The sequence below is a fragment of the Centruroides vittatus genome, unplaced genomic scaffold (genome assembly GCF_030686945.1).
Source record: "Centruroides vittatus isolate TY-2023 unplaced genomic scaffold, ASM3068694v2 contig_10, whole genome shotgun sequence".
Lineage (NCBI taxonomy): Eukaryota > Metazoa > Arthropoda > Arachnida > Scorpiones > Buthidae > Centruroides > Centruroides vittatus.
Window position 1 is genome coordinate 6,204,103 of NW_027120658.1, and position 20,496 is coordinate 6,224,598.

A 20,496-nucleotide genomic window follows, 5' to 3' on the forward strand; every position below is an offset into this window, starting at 1 on the left:
AATTCTAGAGTTTCATTTTCAATGTTAAATTTACAATTCATTTCAACACTATATTATTGCTATTTTAAAAAATTTTCAGAATAAAAAAAGATTTTATTAAAAAAATATACTGTGCAATGGTTTATAGTACTGCAAAAGTAATTTGATTTAAACCAAAAGAAGAAAAAATAAAACAACTTATGACAAATACCATACAAATGATTGTATGTACTGATCTTTTAGCATTGTACCTGATCAAACATCCAATTTGCACAGGCACCAATTCCAGTTGGTGTCTGTGTGCAATATTTTTAATATTAATGAAGACATTTCAAAAATGTTTAAAGTTGTTAATGCAATTATTTAGGTTTTTTGAAATGCCTTTAGTATTCAGCACTGCATTTTTTTTATTAGTTTATTTTTAATTTTATTCCAAATTAAATTTTTATAATCATTCATAATTTTTTTTTTTGATATTTTTAGGAAGTAAGCAACATGATATTTAGGATGAAAGTAGATAAATCTGAGTTTATTCATTGACAATAGGTAAGTAAAATAATGACTTATGTTTTTAATTTTAAGGAATTTGAATAGAATTTGAATTCAAACTTAATGCAAATTGCTAAATTCTTAAAAATTACTCTTTGGTTCCAATGTTATGTAAATTTTGAGTTAAAAGCAGTAATAATGTGAAATTCATAACATTCTTATTAAAGTTTTTCAAAAATGATTTGTTAAGATATCAGTTTTTAGTTGTTGACCATTCATAGTCTTAAGGATGTAGTTTTTAAAGTTGTAAAATTTATTATTGAAACTTCATATAAATAACACACAGATATAATTTTTTTGCATTAGAATTATTTTGATACAAAATATGCCAATATATGGATTGAAATGAGAGTAAATATAATATCTCCAAGAGAAATTTTTGCACCAAATCCATCTCCAAATGAAACACAAACTGGCCTAGTTCTCTATCATGCTACAAATATCCTTTTGCATGGGCTGGTGCAGAATTTCACACTTAGAGTACTGAATATTCAAAAATATCTGTTCATATCATTCTAGCTTTAATCTGGGATTGCTATCAATAGAACAGAAATAAAACATTTGCATAACTTGCTCTACCATATATCCCAACCTCTGGATCAGGCATTGAAAGTACACCACTGGTATGCAGTTACCATCTCAAACATTAAAGCATTGTGTTTTACTATACTTCATTGTGGATTTACAGTACTTAAAACCTTTTTATTGCTCTTCTGAGAATGACTTTATTTTCATAATTTAGGAATTAAAAACTAAAAATTGTTTACTACCTTTTTGATCAAAAATGCTTAAATGATCTCTAAAAAGGTAGTAAAATTATTTTTTTAACTTTCTGAATTGTGGATGTAATAGTAAGTGGGAGAAAATGGAATACTGAGAGGGACACTTCAAATTGAAAATACAAATTCTTTTCAAATGACAATTTTTTCATATGACTTCATTTTTGTTTTGTTTATCAAATAGTAATAACAAAATTAAATACAATTTATTCCAAAATAGTTCTAATGTAATGTACTCATTGTCTTATGGAATTAAAAAGCTTTTTATTCAAAATTGTAAATACTTACAATAGCTTACAACTATTCTTGTCAGGCTGATTAAATTGGAATTCAATCAAACAAGATTTTTCATATTAGAATAGTAGTAATGTATAAAAAGAAAATTTTAAGAAATGAGACTTTGCAGTTTGAAATGGAGATGATGAATCCATGGACAAAGTCAATAAATATTTTTTGGATTTTAACAGACTAAGCTCACAAATAGAACAGAGATTAACAAAGGAAATTAATATTAGATTAAATTCAATATCAGTAATTTCAAAACACACATTTAAAGCATTAAACATGTTATTCCAGTATGGCCGCGTTTCTTTATGTAGCGAGAGTGTAGCGAAATGACGTCACGAGCAGTGTTGGCCAATTAGAAACCAGTTTCAGTGTGTTCGCTGTAAAGCGCTTCTCGAGCGCTGCATAAAGACACGCGGCCGTATTCACATTCATTTAGTTGTATGTTGACACACACAATCATGCAGGCATACAACAATCACTTAAGTGCACATACTATCATGCGTGCATGCAGACATCACAATTAGAACATCTCCAAAGGAAGGTATGAAGAACACTAACAGAATGTAAAAATTGATAAAAATTTTCCATGATGTTTAAAAATGGATAAATGAAGTTTTCTGCAGATATTGAGAGAATTTTTTCTTCTTAAAATATTAAGTTAGAAACAAATAGCAAAATAACGTAATGTAAGCAAAAATACAGTGCAGTATAATTATAAAAAAATATCAAGAGACCAATTTGACAGAAAATAAGAAAAGAAGTTGAAAGACAACTAAACAAGAAGTTAGAGAACTAAAAGAACTTTACAAGAATAACCAGTGTAGTAGTGCTTCTGAACTGTTACAGAAATGTGGAAAAATGTCTTCACACAATGGGATGTGAGCCCAGAAAAGTTAAAATAAGTTTAAACCATTTATTGTGCAATCCAGGAAATGACTAAAGTGGGCAAAAGACTGTAAACTGTAGAGTCTGTATGACAAAACAGGTTATAGTCTCAGATGAAAGCTGAGTATGTATTGGATTTGATGATGTAAAATACTCAGATGAAAACCAGATGAAAAGTTGAAAAAAACGACTGAGGTCTTCAGTTAAATTTTTTAAAGGAGTGATATGGAGCTGCTTGAAAAATTTTAGATCAGGCAGCATATGTATTTTGAAAGTATGAAGTCAGACATTTATGTTGATTATGTATGACATTTATGTACGAACTAACAGGATTTCGAACCATCTGGGTTCGAATTAATGAGGATTTCCTGTATGTACTATTGCACATATAAGAAATGAATATAAAAATGTTCTTATATATGATTAAATTCACTAAGATATAAAAAGGTGTCTTAGGTGATACCAGATAAATCTTTTTGTATTTATAATTTTTATTCCAAAAGCTATGTCATCAGAGTTTTTGTTATCTAGGATAGCATTGGTCCACATTACCTTGGATAATTCGGGTTCTATTATAATTATTTTTTCAAAATTTGCTTTGTAATACTATTAGTTTCAAAAAAGCAATGAGCTCATTAGTTTGAAAATTATCATGTCAGTGTCTTAACTTTCAGCATTTTGAAATGATGTAATTATGCAGATAGGGAATTAATTTATTGGCTTTTAAGGTATGAATTCAAATAGGAATGTTTTTAATAATAATAATAATTGCAGATTGAGCATACAGAAATGGATAGATGAGAAGTAAATCAAAGTATGTATATAAAGGAGGAGGTGGAAAATGCATTTTTGAACAATTCAATTTATTTTCTTGTTTTAATTCTGACAAAATTTTTGTCCAGATGGCAACATTGCTTAATACTTAGGATACAGTGGCTAGAATAATAGTGTGTGAACTGCACTTTGGATAGTGTCTGTCACCTGGATGCTTTCCACTAGGAGTGCTGCAATCAGCAGCAATGTTAAGTAGGCTGTGAGAACTCTAGTTAAATGAATTATCATCAAGAATTATTATTTAACATTAAATGCCAATTCATAATTACATTAACTAGAAAGTAAATGTTAAAAATATTACAACTCCAAAACGAACCTGTTACCGGTGTTCTTTGCGAAAATCGTCTCACGATTTTGCATGTCACTACAGCGCATGTCAGCCACAATGGAATTAGACGAAGCGGTTTGATTTGAAACCTTCTATTCTATTTTTTCAAATCTTCCATCTTCACCTGAAGAAGAACTGTTATAAGTTCGAAAACGTTAGTGAGACGGTCATGAGACGATTTTCGCAAAGAACACCAGTAACAGGTTCGTTTTGGAGTTGTAGTTGTAATTCCCGGTGTCAGTAGAGAGTAGAGCAGTTAAAAATATTAATGTTAAACTGAGAAAATTAAGTTCAAAGACTTGTAAAATGTATTTATATAGTGTTTTTGACTGGATTTGTAAATCATACACGAACATATTTATGTTTTAAATAAATATCTTTATTTATGCTAGCCAATATATATATTAAACTCTATAAGTACGTACAAATAATACATACAAATAAAAAAAATATAAGTTACATAAATGAATTAACATTCAGTCACCATAATGTAATTACAATTTTGAATCTCTTACATCAATTATCTTCATTATAGTAGCATTCAATGAAAAAATCAAATTGAACCAAAAATACAACATTGAAAATGTTTTAAAAAAAATGTAAAGAAATATATAAATTCTTGATAGTGTGAACATAGATGCCAACATAAACATTGATTAATAATGTTTGAATATCTATATTTCTATACTGATGATTATTTTAAATTAAAAAAAAAAAAACCTGAGCCATATTAATTAATAATCAAATTATATATATAAATATTAATCTCTGCACACAAAGCTAGAACTAATTTAAAATCGTAAGTACAAAAACGCGCGCAACAAAAAATTTAACTCCACCCTAGCCCAGTTTTCAAGCGAACCCAGTATAACGGCCGAATGGGAAGATGCTAGGATTACCGTTCCTATTCTTGACTCTAGCAAACTCAGTAAAGATTTCTATAGCTTCGATTGTTCTGAGTCCCTCAAAGGAAACTGCATTAACAGCAAGGATGCAGATTCGCTCTCCCCCGCCTGGTGGTCACTCCTCGATAACCCCCTTAATTAAATAGGCCGGTCCACCCTCTCCTTGTCTGTTTCATTATCTCGTGCAGTTTCTAAATTTATCAGGTTTCTTTTTCCCTTTTTCTTTCTATTTTTTTTCCTTTTTTTCCGCCTTTCACAATTCGCATATCTTCGACAATAGTTCACGCAGCTTCGCTAATCTTAAAATATTTTCCAAGGTCAATTTCGTTTAAACCTTCTCTGCTAAGACGTCACTTGTAAGAGGAAATCCCTCATAAACAATGACGTCACGTAAACATTTGCTATCCGACTTTCCAACCGTCCTCAGTGCACCTGAAGAAGGCCTTTTAAAACGGCCGAAAATGTTTGTGCTCACCAATTTGTTTGCTAGAAACAGCGTGTGAAAGGTTTTTTGTACTTACGAATATAAATATAATTACTTATAGTTCTAACAATATAGTTGATTGTGTCGGGCTGCAATTTGAAAAAGTTTTAGACCTATAAATTCCCATTGTCTGTCTGTCCATCCTTAATCTTAACATATATCAATATATCTTATATTGATATATTCGCTATTCAGCTGTTACTGTTGTACAGTGGTGCCTCATATAACGTACTTGATCCGTTCCAGGTGCACGTCCATTAAGTGAAACATCTGTTATACGAAACACATTTTTCCATAGAAATACATGTTAAAACATCTAATTCATTCTGCAGCATAAAATAACCGTACTGTATCATAAAAAAATGAACATGGGGTGCGTTCTTTTATTCCTCCACGTAACTCTGCGCGAGCGACATCTGTTTAAAAATTCCTGCGGAATGCGTTCCTGAATTCCGGTGGGAATGCGCGCCGTTGAACGGCAAAAACGGCCGCTTGTAGCAGTAGTTTATGTGGAAAGCAACATGGTGTCCTCCATGGCTCAGATAGTTTCGTTTCCGGGTCCATTATGTGGTTTTATGAATGAAAATTTAGAAATTGTGAAAGCGCGAGTTAGCGCATGCGGTGATGTGTGTCTTTATGAATTTTTTTCGAATGGTAGCCGGCATTCTAATTTTTTTGTGGCTATTTTGAATGCTCTTTCAACAAATAATCCATTTTATGGTTAAATTTTACAATTTGGATCCTTCTTTTGCCTTTAAAAGCTCATATTTTAGAATTATAGATTCCGCCATCACGATACTATCGATAGTGCGAGCGCTGCCATCTTTCTTTCACCGTCATTTTTAAATGCCTACAAACAGCAGCGCACTCCCATAGTAGTAGAGATGCAGAGCAACCACTATTAAAGAACGCACCCATGGAGCAGTCACCAATTATGCTGGAAAGTTTGTTGTTCGCAGCCAGTCTGTTGCTCGAGTCACGTAACGGCCAAACAGAAAGTCCGTTGTTCGCAGCATCCGTTATTCGAGGCATACATTATACGAGGCACCACTGTATTCTGTTTGTTTGACTATTATAAGAAAGTCTAATATTGAATGGTAAACCTAACTCTATTCAAATAATGACTATAAATAAAATGATTATTTATTTTGTGCCATATTAGGTACTGTTTCATAGTGCTTGAGTTAATTTAAGTTTATAGTTGATTAGCATTTTCAGGATGATGAAATGGACAATAATAATTTATCAGTAAACAAGTAATTGTCAGATTTGTACAGAACAGTCAAGTGCATTATAAACTAAAGTCCAATATTAAAACTGGTATAGATAACATGTAATAAATATACATCATACACAATTTTCCAGCAAGTGGAGTTTGTGGAATAAATGTTTTCAGTTTATTTTATAAACCTGCTTCAGGTTTCAAATTATAAAATTCGAAATTCCAAATTGTTCTACAAACTTCACTTGCTGGAAAATTGAGTGTGGTGTACATTTTATTACAAGTCCATTATCTTGGCAAGATCAAAGAATAGATAAAAACTGAACTTGCAGATCTAAATTAAGCATGAAAAGGGCTAAAATTTCATTTACCCATTGTTGAAGATATCTCAAGAATGGATATAAGAGATATTAGCAAGGTTGAGGCTGAAGTTTTAAACATGAAAACGTGTATGTCAGAAATTCAGTGCCGCTTTCCTGTAATCCTAGAAGTTTGACAATGGTGTTTGGAAAGTCAGTGGAATCATGCTCGACATTCCAAACACTATTGTCAAACTTCTAGGATTACAGGAAAGCGGTGCTGAACGTCTGACATACACATTTTCGCCTTAAACTTTGGCCTCAACCTCTCTATTGGCAAATCATAACTTTCTCATAATCTAAAAGGGACTGAAAGAATGTCATCCTTTTTTTTTCTAAATTAATCATTAAAAAAAGTAATTTCTAATAATTATTGTTTTACTGTATTGTGATAGAATATTTGATTAATCAATTCTTTTGATCTTAGTATAGAACTGAATATGCAATAAAATGTCAAAAAAAAAAGAATGTACATAATAATAATGTTTTTATGTCAGAAGTTTCATAAACAAGAGAAAGGAGGAGAAAACAAAAACTACAGTCAAAGTATTTGCACACTTTGAATCAAAATCATTAATTAACAGTGCTGTATTAAGTCCTTAATAGTTTGTATGAAATTTTCTTTTGATCACTTGCAGTTTGTTTTTATCAAATAATTCTTCATATTTTTTGTTATTTGGGTTTAACACAAGATATATAGTCTTAGTGTGTCATGGTATAATGAGAGTTTAAAGGCACATGACAAGCAGTAACAAATAGTAGAAATGAAGCACCAATCTAGCCTATATAGTATTTTTCTGGCAAGCTGTAACTTTTGATTTAATCAACCCTGTTGTAAACTAAATTCATACTATAAATTCAAACATTATTCTCTATTCATGTATTTGTACAAATTACAACTATAGATTAAATACACTAGCAGGTTTTTTATACAGACTTATATAAATTATTTGTATAAAAAACAATGAACATGCATTTATTTTAAGTCTATGACTACACACTTTACAAGGGGGAGAAGTTTCCAAAACACATTATTTATAAGAATTTTCTCAAATTTCCTACTTCTGTTAATCCTTGGCTGTTCTCGAATGCTATCATATGATAATGTTCTAGAACTAAACTTAAGTTTTTTGTAGTTCATTCAAAAAACCATAATCCTTTTTTTAACAGGAATAAAAATAGTAAGCAACTTCATACTTTCTGCACTTTTTCCAGCAAAAATTTTTAATAGGACAAATGTTTTTTGGTCTCTTTAAGGGGCCTGCATCATGTATAAATTTTTAAATGTTACGTTATTTGAACATTTCAGTTTGGAATATGCTGTAAAACATTCAATTTTAGAACAGTTTGAAAATTTGATGCAGGCCTGTAAAATGGCTGAAAACATTTGTAAATTGAATACAAAAGTAAAGAAAAAAAACAAATTTTTTGCTTTACTTTTATTTTTAATTGTATTTTATTTTTTATTTTAACTTAATATTTAAATGTTTTATTTCTGTCATAATTTTTTTAATAGTCAAAAATTATATTAGAATTTTAAAAAACATAGTATACTTTGATGTAAATTATGTTCCAAAAATAGAATATCTATTTAAAAACCTGATAAAGGCTTATCAAAATTAATTTTTGGAAAAGTGTGTAAAGTGTCTTTATATACAGAACTTGGTAATTTTTATTTTTGTTGCTATTGTGAAAAATATTCTGTAAATTGCTTAATATCTTTAAATAACTGCATATAAATAAATCATTTGGTTATTTGTAATTCCAGTTTTATTGTATCTGTTTCAGATGGATACAGAGTCCTCTGGAATAAGTCTAATTGATCAGAAAATTGTTTTTAATGGAAATTATATTGTGGATTTTTCTTATAAATAAATAAATCTAAAATAATTAAACATCTGTAATATAAGTGTATGAAATATAGGTATGCTAGTCTTTGACTATATTCATAAAAATGTGGAAATAAATATAAAATTTATAAAAGTTACATTACCCAATCCTCTTGGTGTGGGTTTGTTCATTATTGTTTGAAACACGCTTTAATGACATCTATTAATTTTAATTGTTTATCATTTTTCAGTTTTTCAATCCATTTATTCAACAAATTTTTTTGGTAATCATTTAACACGTATAAATGCTATTAAAACATAGTTTTACAAATCTTAAACACAGCATCGCTTCTTGTGTTTGTTATCCGAACATAAAAATCTTTCGTGAAAATGTTCATTGTCTGATTTGTTTGCAATCTGAATTTGTTTGTTGATTAACTGATCACCCATTGTACTAGAATAACCTTACAGAGTAGAATAAACACATCAAAGAAATTAATTTAGTTTTTGGTTTTTGTCAGAATAATATAGTTATTTTATTCTGAGCTTAGAGAAGAAAATTATATAAAACTTCTTACAGAAATATCTTTTTTAGTTTTATTGATATTTAACACGGGTGAGGTCGCAAAGGTCAACAACTGATAGAGGTCGCTGCGGGTCACCTCGACCCGCATTTTAGATATTAATTTTTTTCTTAACAGTTCAACTTTTTTCACTTTTTTCTTTTAAATATTATTTTTCATTCTGTTTAGTAATTTAATAAATATATATGTTTACTTTGTAAGCCTTAATTATTTATAAACATTCGAATTTACATATTAAATTTTGAGGAAAATTTTTATAAGTGTCTGAAAAATTTTAACTATTTAGAAAAACATGAAACAATTAGTGATCATAGAAGTTATTTTTATCATAGAAAAGATATGTCACTTTATAATTTTAAAAAATTATATTTATTTTATTTACATTACATTAATAACACAAATTTACGCAGACGTCAAGGGTCGCTGCGGGTCACCATGACCCCAAAGAGCAATTATCTGTTAAAGCGTTCTGAAAAACTGAGTAACGGCGATATGTTCCGATAATAACAATAAATTTAGAAAGCTACTGTAAGTCACATCGGTAAAACTTAATTATTAACGATTCAGTCGATCATGAAATAGGGGGTGCGGGTCAGAATGGGTCATGCGACCCCTCCCGGGTTAAAAAAAAAAAACAAAAACGAAACAAATTGTATTAGTTTTGGAAATGAATACATATAAAAATAAATATAAATTAGAACACGGTATTTTGAATATTTGTAATGAAATATCATACTATAAGGCTTAAGAATAAAAATAGAACAAGAAAAGTGAAGAAGTGAATTTGAAAGTACATCTTAAAACTACTAATAAATATTTACACTTACAGTTTATTTAATTATTGTCATATTTTCCAGAACTGAATTTGTTTTAATTCAATGTTGTCAAAAAATTAAGTATTTCTGTCATTAACTTTATAACATATTTAAAACTAAAAATTTTTTTTATAATTATAGCCTAAAATCAGCATAATATAATTATTAAAAAATGGAGGAGCATAAATTAAAACTGTTAAATGTATGCTTGAGTAATATACTATCTAAAAATGTTGCTTTAGTTGTAATTGACTAATTCTAAAAATTACATGTCAAAATTTATATTTGGTATGTGAGTTTAGCAGGCTTGGGGATGTGTATGGCAATATTGGAGATGTCAATGAAACAGCAGTGACAACGATAATTTATATATAGTTTATCAGCAATTGTTTTTAATGGACTAGTTAACAGGTAGTGCTAGTACTTTTCAGTGAATTGAGTAAAATTTGTTTAACAAGCAATTTACAATAAACATAATAATTGTTTGAAAAAAGAAGTGTGGCTAACAAAACAATATAAAAAAAAACAATGATTAGGTTTATTGTAACTTTGATGGGTGCATTGTTTGAATACAAGTGTTTGTGTTTGTGCTAATGCAAGGAATGCAAGGGTCGACAATCTATGGCATTCGTACCAAACATGGCACATGGGATGATTTCCAGTGTCTCTCTGAATAGAAATGTAAATAAATACACATTAATTACATTATAATACATAATACATAATTACACATTTTAATGGAATCCAAATTTCAATATAAGCTGTGGTATATTAACAACAAAATAAAACCTTTTTTATATCCCAGTACAAACAGATTTAGACGAAACTATTGTTTTTGAACATTTATTATCATGGTCTTCGTTAGGCTATTGACCAGTATAAATTTGAAACTGGAATTCAAACATGTTTAAAATTATTTTAAATTCCAAAATATTTAAAAATTGGAAAATAATTTTTGGTGTATGTGCTACTAAATTGATAAAAAATAGCCTTACATCACCACAAATAAATAATAAGATGTAATTACTAGTGTAGAAACATTAGCTACCTGCTAGTGTTGTTCCTGTTTTTATTCATAGCATCACCTCCATGCATGCGAAATATTAGTGGCATCCTTTGCATTTAACACAGTTGTCGCCAGGACAGCTTTGTATATTTCTAACGTTTCCAGGTTGCAAAGGTGTTTGACCTGACATTTTCACTAATTTGGCTTTACAGAGTTTGGCTTGTATTTTGGGGTCTGTATTTCCAATTTTTAAATATTTTGGAATTTAAAATAATTTTAAACACATTTGTTTGAATTCCGGTTTCGAATTTATACTGGTCAATAGCCTGACAAAGACCGTGATAATGGTCAAAAACGTTAATTTTGTCTAAATCTGTTTGTACTGGGATATAAAAAAGGTTTTATTTTGTTGATTTATCCTTCCCAGGAGTTGTGCAAGAAGTTGTTTTATTTTAATCTGTGGTTTATTAAAAATGATTCTCTTGCTTGTATATTCATATTACAGTGCAATGTGTTGTAATATAAATATACAAACAAGTGTTCCTACCTATGTATTGTGCATGCACATCACTTGTAAGAACATAATTCAATTAACAGCTTAACTTCAAAATTATATATTTTTGATGTCCATTATAACCAAACCAATATTGATAATATATATAACAAAATTGGTAGAATCATGTTGGCACCTAGAATAACACTATAATTTAGGTTTGGCACAACACCGCTGAAAGGTTGCCGACCCGTGTTAATGAATACTTGGTGTATGAGATGTTGCTATCTCTCCAAAAATGCACAATATTAATATGATGTATTGCTAGGGAAATGTTTTTGACAATATTTGAATACCAGTTGGTACCTTTTGTCCAGTTGAATACTGGTTGATACCATTTTAAAAGGAATTCCTTCTGTTCCAAAGAAAGAAAAGTATTAATTTTGGAGAGATGTTTTTCTAGGATTGAACTTCATACTACAAATACAGTATTGGATGTTAGTGAATGTTTTGAGGACAGCATTTTTTTAATTTTGCAAAATTTATTTGTGTGGTTCGGATCTGTATTTTTCAGATCATAATTCATCTGATTACTTTGTATAGGTGGTTTCTTGAAGGATATTTTATATACAGGTGACTTAATGTATATGCAATTGTAGATCTGGAACATGAAATTTTGGAAGCAGAAATTTGTATCAAGAGACTGTAACAGAAATTGTGAGAATTTCCAACATTGGATGCAGATGGTTCTAAATACCAATGATGTAAATATTAAAACTGTTATCAAATTATTATAATCTTCCATGTTTGATATGTAATTTTGAAATTACTTTTTTAAAAAAGATGCTCCAGTTTTAATTAAGTTGTTTCAGATTTTAAAAATAGAAAATAAATTGTTAAAATGTAGAGTTTTAATTTTTAAACATAATTGCACTTCTCTGAAAACTGCACTTGTAATAAACCACAGTACTACTACTAAGACTGCTACTGTGCAGTACAGTTTTAATTCTCAAACATTTTTGGTCATCTTAAATGACCTTTTTCAGGACAAAGAAGCAGATTTCAATTTAAAAAGAATGAAAGCTAGAACGTCTTCTGGAACAAATTGATTTCAAATATTACTGCTTTAGAAAATTTGATTAAATTTTCAAAAAATATATACAAGTTAAAGGTCTGAGTAGAAGTACTGTGTGTTTTAAACATACAAATCATTTTAAACGATTTTTTTAACTTATTATTTTTGTAGAGCCTTGCTAAATAATTCTATAAAGATAAATCCATATTGGAGTATTAAATAGTTGAAAATGAACTTTTTCTAATAATTTTTTTATTTTTGAACAATTTTGCATTTTTAGGATTTAAATGTGTTTTTACTTTCTAAATACTAAATCAACATCATCATATTTACTACTCAAAGACATAAATTAATGTCATATGTTTGTGTAAATGTTCTGCATTAATTAAGGTGAAGCATTAGCAAAACCTCTTCTGTGTGGCTTACAGACTTGTGTTTGTTCTCAAAATCTGTTTGTTTGATTTTGATTGATTGATTAAACTTTGCCATTTTACATTAATTGTGATGAGGAATCGAAAAATGTAATTAAAAAAAGGGGGGTCCATGACTAGGTCATTTCACTAGTGTACATGACTTTGTTGCACGATGTCCCAAGGTCCCTAGCACATCTATGTGGCTTACAGAATTGAGTTTGTTTCTCAAAATTTGGTAGGCTGATTCTGATAAAGCTTTGCCATTTTCTATTGATTGTGATGAATCGAGAAATGTGATCGTAAATGCAGAAAATGGGGTTCCATGATTTGTTTTTGATATAAAGTGAGATCAAAGTGATAAATGTTTGTGTTCCTTGATCATGCCTAATGGAATTTAGAGGTCAAATAAAAAAACATAATTGCTCTCACCTAACAGAAAATAGATGCAAAAAGCAAACAGAACACAACCACAAAGTAATTGGTGTCAATTGCTTTTAGTTTTGATTTTATTCATATATGGCAATGCAACATGTGGATGATCTACTGAGGGTGAATGCCTCTCAGGAGGTCTGTTATGGAAAATTTGTTCCTATTTAGGTATTACTAACATGAAGAAAATCTGGAAAACTCCATTTGGCCAGATACAAACTCACAACCAACTACCAGTGTTCAGTGGTATTATTCTCTTAGCCACTGGTGGACATTGGCATTGATTGCTTTGTTCTTGGATCATGTCTCTGTGTCAGTAAGTGCAAGGATCGCCTCTCCCTTGGTTGGCAGGAACAAAGATAACCTCCTTTGTGATGGCAAGTGCAAAGTTTGCCCTGTCTGTGACCATTAGGTACAAGGATTGCCTTTTCTGTCTAACAAGTGCAAGAATCACTTGTTTTTTTCCAGCTCTGCCTCAATCCTGTCATGATACGACAGTCACACAATGTCCTAGTAATAATTAATATGTGATAATGGAAATGTTCATATCTATGAAACCATTTACTTAAATAAAGTTTTCCTTTTTTTTCAGAGAAAGACCTATTCATTGTTATGTGAAAATACACTTTCTGATATTTTCATAATTATATAACTATAGTTATAACCTATAAACAGTTATACAAACTTTAATTTTTAGAAGAATAAAAAATTTTTACGAACATTGATTAAATTAATTACTAAATAAAAAAAATAATTACAGAAAAATCTGCTAACACTTGAGAGGATGTGCTAGTACACAATGTGTGCCAAATCTGAAAAAGTGAGTAAATGCATATTCATATCTGTACAATAAGGATATACTAGCTAATATTCATTCATAGAAATATTTCAAATTCCATTTGTAATGATTGTATTGAAATTTAGTTAATAATAATACCTATTAAAATAGTTTAGCTACATAAAGCAGCAGTTTTTTTTTTTTTAAATGATACCAAGATTTATTTAATTTGGAGTTAATGATATAATTAAACATCGTTTCTTCAAATTTAAATTGTATAGGTCTTTAATTAAAATATCCTTCAAAAAATTATTTTTTGTAATGTATGTCTTGTTAGTGTGTGTTTATGTATATAAATTAGGATGGCTTATATAAAGTGTTAGGAGCTAATATTTCCAAAGCTATGTAATAAAATTAAAACGATAAAAAAAATAACATTATTTTCACACCATTAAATAATTTAATGAATAAACAAATGTTTTTGACATATTAATAGTCCTGCATTAAGTTTATCTGATGTAAGCCAGGTTATTTTTTGTCATTTGTCAAATCCAGCTTTTCTGAGTTGTGATATTGAAAAATGTTTTAATTTTCAAAAAACATGTCCTAAAAGGACATCTTGAATCATAATAAAACTAAACCTACATATTTTTGTGGAATGGGACAGTTTAAAATTTCCAATGGAACCATATTGCATTGAACAATTACATTGAACTTATTAAAAGAAATGATTTTGATCTAAACCTTTTTTTCTAAAAGTAATATCAGAAGTTGCAAAAATGAAACAAGTACACTGTAAGGTTGAGGATACTAAAAGAAATTGTGTTGCATCTGATTAAAGATTTAATTAATGCTAATTTGATTTTATGATAAACTTCAAACAATTAATTCAACTAGATGTTTCCATGTCTATAATTTGCATACATATAGAACAAAATATTGAATGCAAAAATAAGTTTTTTTTTCACCAAATCAAATGATTGCCGTAATTAATCTGGTTATTATTATGTAGGCGGAGGTTGCGGGTCCAAATCCTGCTTCAGGCTAGTTCTTTTATTCCAGACTGTTTTTACAATTTTTAATAAATCATTAAATTATTATAATTATTAATTTAGATAAGAAATGTCACCTAACATTTACCTCTAATATCAAATTACTTAATATGTAATTATTAATAATTGCATAATAATAGCTTAATTAATTACAGCAATTGTTTGGTTTAGTATCAATGCATCAGTCTTTGGATGTTTATTAGTTTTTTATTTGGAAAATTTTAAAAATAATTGTATTTTTGAACAATGTATGTTATTTCTTGATAAACAATATTTGAAGTTATGAAGATTTTTTATAAATTGTGTTGCACACAGTGATTGCTACATGAATGTTATGAAATGATATTTGAAAATGCCAAAAAGTGAATGATTTTATGTGAACATAAAAGTGCTTTTGAAATGAACAATCTAATGTAAAAAGTGATTCTGCAAACTTATTTCAAGAATATGAAATTTTTTATATTAACAAAAAATTTTAACATGGTAAAGTTAATGTCTCTGGATTAATTGAGACACCATCCAGACTAACATTAAAAGTAAATGGGCAAAATACAGAATAATTGAAGATGATAGTTGACAGGGCAAGCTTTAAGTTTTTCAAAGTTTGTTGCTGATTTTTTGTTAGAATATAACTGATTTATAACTAAAAGCACTTAAAATAGAGTAGGTAAAAGTACTTTTAATATGAAAGGCTTGTAACATTGTTTTGTTTCATATATTAATTTGTTCCTGTCAGGAACATATTTATATTGTAGTTTATATCAATAGTTTAATACTTTTTTTTTTTTTTTTTTTTGTCTATTCACATAGGTCATGTTTTCTCTTTACTTATGAAATATTAAATCCTCTTTGCTTATAAAAAAAAAAATATATATAAATAACTTGTTGGAAAATGAGTTATAAGAATTACAAAATATAAAGACAAAAAAAGGAAAGATACTCAAACCTGATGGATATTTAACATGTGCTGAAAAAATATATATATATATAAACTCTGCACTCAAATCTAGAACTACTTAAAATCAGTAATACCTTTCACACTTTGTTTCTAGCAATTTAATCACTAAGTGATTAGTGATTAAATTGCTAGAAACAAAGTGTGAAAGGTTTTTTGTATTACTGATTTATATATAAACATATCAACATGTCATAAACATCTCTCATTATATTATTTATAGCTTTAATATCTGGTTTTTGATATTAAAACTATAGATTAAATATAGCATTATATGTAAAACCCTCATTACCCATTATTTTATCTAATTGGAACATTGTCAAGATAATACACACTTTTCTAATTCACTCATTTTATTCTTAACAGAAACTGTTCTAGATATAATAATCTTTGCAATGCTACCTTCAGCATGAAATTTAGAATATTTTATCCATGAAAAAATAATTAGTAGTTACAACTGTATACAGATCTAAAACATCAGACTTTTGTTAATCCAGTCATTCCTTGCACCACAGGAGTTTCAGATTAGCTAGAGTGCCGAATTACTGAGTGTAAAGGTTTAAAGGCAATGAATGATATGACCTGCTGTTCTTTGGTACTGATTGTTTTTTAGAGATGTACTGTTCTTGTTGTTGTGAAATTTGTACAGTGTTATGGTAACTATATTTATTAAATTTAATGTTACAAGTTGATTGTATTCACTTAAAAAATGAATAAGAAACAAACATATTATAATTGTGGGTTTGCCTGATAATTGAGAGACTGAATTACTAAGGACTAGATTAGCAAGATTGTATTGTATTTTGCTGTGTTTTTTGAATTTAAATTTATTTTATGTAATCAAATTCTTTTGTTTTTTTTATTTTTTTAAAATTCTGATGAAGCTTGAATGTAATAAGTGAAAGTACTCATTAAATATTCAATTTTAAATTTGTTTATCATTGGTTGTGTGTACTGTTTAGCTAATTGTTCAGACTTACATAGTCCTAATGAGTTTAAGCACCAATATATGTAATTAAATTGTAATTAATAAACAAACAAACAAACAAAATTAAACTACCAAATTTACAACACTTGATTTTCAAATTGTGACTAACCAGAATTATAATTATTAGTAATTTGGATTTTGCATTTATCAAAAATGATTCTCTTTTAATAAAATTATTACCACTAATAAAGTTTCAATGTTATAAAATTAATTTCATAAAAACAACTTATCATTCATTCTAAAATTGCCACATGAAATATAAACTAAGTAAAAAAGAAATAAGGTTTGTATTATTTTAATCAATTTTTTGATGCTTGATGGAAAAGTTTTAATTTCTCAGTTAGTATACTAACATGTAATATTTACATTTTTATTTATTACAGTAAATTATTTTTAGTATCAATAACAATGTGGGTGTTTACAGATTATATATATATAGCCCATGAGTATATTGTTATTTCTTTGCTTGCTTTGTCTTAAAAATTCTTAAAATTCCTGGAGTAAAACAAGTAACCTTAACAATAAAGATGTGGATTATATTAATATTTCCTTTATTTTTAAACCTTTCATGAAAATCACTTTAAGCTATACAAATTTTATTTAATAGGTACTATGAGAATTTTAATACTTCTAGTTATTATTAGTTGATATGAATCTATTGATTATTTTTATTTGTTAGGAGTTTGAAGATTCAGAACAAGTATTAGCAATTTAAGTCTGTAATGCCAAGGTTTGTATTTTGAAAATGTTAATGATGATAATTTTCATAATTAAAAATGATTTTCAATTATAAAAATAAGTCATACAACTTTGAACTTTTTATTTTTATAGCTGAAAGCAAGAAATTATCATGGCAACTGTTGATGGCCGCCCCGCACAATATGGTGTCACACTCCAGAAGCTCAGGGAGCTTATGGAACACCATGGTCGTGAAGCTATTGAAAGGATAAAAGAAGATTATGGAGGTGTCCAAGAACTCTGCAAAAAACTTTATACTTCTCCTACAGATGGTATGACACTTAAATATTCTAAATTGAAAACATTTTGCATAATAATTTGCTTGTATTGTTGTTAATCTGGATTTTAAATAAATTATACCATGAACACACTAATCATCAAAATGAACAAAACTTTTGTTAGTTATTAATGTTTGTGGTATAATTTAGGTATTAATCCAGTTTTTTGGCCAGTATGTAGATATTTTCATAATTTTAGGATCATAGACAAATAGTATGTTAAACTCCATGCCAAATGTTATATAATACTAGATACACTCTGTCAGACAGCATTAAAATCCTTTCTGTAACACAAGTACTTTCAATGATACAAAATTGTCATCACAGGTTAGTGAACATATCAAATTTTGTTCTGATATTATTATAATAAGTTTAACACTAGTCTTTATAAAAATCCTCTGTGGAACCATGTGGTTCTGAAGAACAGAATTTTCATATTACTAATTGAATTCTTGGAGACTTTTTTTTTTTTAAAGCAAATGATTATTACTAGTGCTAAACACTAGAAATTTTTGTACCATTGTATCTGGTCTTTTATTATCTGAGTATGCGAACCTGATATACCTGAAGTCATATAGGTTTCACAGCTGGCTTCAAAAATTTGTTTGTTTTTATTTAAATCTTAAGAAAAAAACTGACTGTTGAAATTAAGTTTAACACTAGTTAATCATTATAATATTTAAATTCTGACAAATGTTACATTAATAATGAATTGTTTAATGTGCAGTTGTAACTCATATTTACATGTGAGTTACATTCTGGTAATGCATGTGCACAAATTCACACAACATAAAAAATACATTAAAATTCCAGATGGCTTTCCTTAAATGTATAATAACTAGATTAGAATAATTTTTTGATTTAAGCCAAGTGTAAAGAACTTTACCTTATTTAGGTCATCAAATTAAAAGTTGCAGGTATGTTTTTGTTACATAGTTGAATTTTAAAAAATTAATAAAATGAGTTATTTATGTAATAGAAATATATGAAAAATAATATACAAGATCAGTTTACTGTGATTGTTTTTATTGCTGGAGGTAACTTTGCATGTGTTTATTTTTTTTCTATTTCACATGATCATGTAAAATTTATTAATTTTTACACATTTTAATAAGATTTATTTATTTTGTATTATGAGGTCATATTATTTTACTTAAAATCAAATTGTATAAATTGTAATTGCACTGCATAGTATTTCCATGATTAGTCAATTATTCTTTATTAAATTTTAAAATTATTTAGTTATTTAATTAATATATATAAAATAATATTTTTATATAAGGAATTATACAAAAATTGCAATACATAAAGATGGGAATGAAAATGCTGGATTGGGCTGCAGAAAGCAATAATGCATGGCTTGATGTTATGTTATACTTGAATATCAATTGCTATGTTTAAATTTTACAACGTTTTGTTTCGAAAATGATTTAGCCAAAATTGTTTCCCAAAATCATAATCTACAATACTTCTAATATTCAAATATTAGAAAAAATTTTTCTGAAACAGTTTAACTTTCTCAAACTCTTCTTACTTAACTTCTTGCCTTCATTTTGAGGGCAGATGTTAATGGACTAGTGTAGCACAAAGTGAAATGATAGATAATTATAATTTAAATGGTATCATTGATCATTTTTCAGTTTTTATTTTAATGATAATTTTAATAGATAAAAATATATTTTTATAGTTTTCTTCTAGTTTGTTAATATATTAACAAATTTGAGAAGTTTGTTAAGAGACATATTTAATAAATTTATCAGAAATATAGAAATTTGACTTTTGTATTGATATCATCTAAAAAGTATATAAATTATGTAATATCATATAAACTATAGAGGTTTAAAATAATAACAAAATTATGTGGCTTTGTATTTTTTTGATATCAGTTAGGCCTAAATCATAATTGCGACATTTTCATCAGATAAATTAATATAATTGGCACTATATTTGTTGATTTTTTTATTAATAAATTTAAACAGTTATTAGTTAGTACATTAATGCACCATATCTAAACTTAACTCATATATAAAATATAAAATGACTCTATTTTCGCTTGCAAAATATGGCGACGAAACTCTGAATCAGATGAAGATTGCAGTTGTACAAAATTGCTTATATTTCAAATTTCTGAATAAATAGTGTTCACTATTTATTAATGGACACATTAAAATATAAAAAGAAATAGTATTTTTGGTCCTGAAAACTTAATGTTACATTTTAAAGCTAGAAATAACAGGATATATCAAGAAACGTAATAAAATTTATTTTTGGTCATGTGTTTCCCTATCCCTATTTACTCTGTTAAAATGACCTCGTTTAACACTGTTTCGTTTAGTGCTTTGTCGTCTAAGAATGCATCCCCTGTGTCAAGTGGGGTCTTACTGTATTAGATTGTAGAATTGCGGCGTGACTATTCCATTTCCTCTGCCGCGTGAGGTGGGCCTAATTTCC

The 20,496-nt window shown here is 28.1% G+C and overlaps 1 protein-coding gene across 12 annotated transcripts in view; it reads left to right on the forward strand.

Annotated features, from left to right (window-relative positions):
* The window catches only part of PMCA (plasma membrane calcium-transporting ATPase 3), a 428,157-nt gene that overhangs the window by 195,732 nt on the left and 211,929 nt on the right, over nt 1-20,496 (forward strand). For 11 of the 12 annotated variants that reach the window (XM_067273462.1, XM_067273313.1, XM_067272783.1 and 8 more), the window contains 4 exons: nt 463-525; nt 14,017-14,076; nt 17,709-17,759; nt 17,861-18,039. In XM_067273462.1, coding sequence (XP_067129563.1) covers nt 17,880-18,039 — 160 coding nt within the window. In that variant the 5' untranslated portion in view covers nt 463-525; nt 14,017-14,076; nt 17,709-17,759; nt 17,861-17,879. The remainder of the gene's footprint in view (nt 1-462; nt 526-14,016; nt 14,077-17,708; nt 17,760-17,860; nt 18,040-20,496) is intronic. The other variant, XM_067273122.1, reaches the window with a different exon arrangement.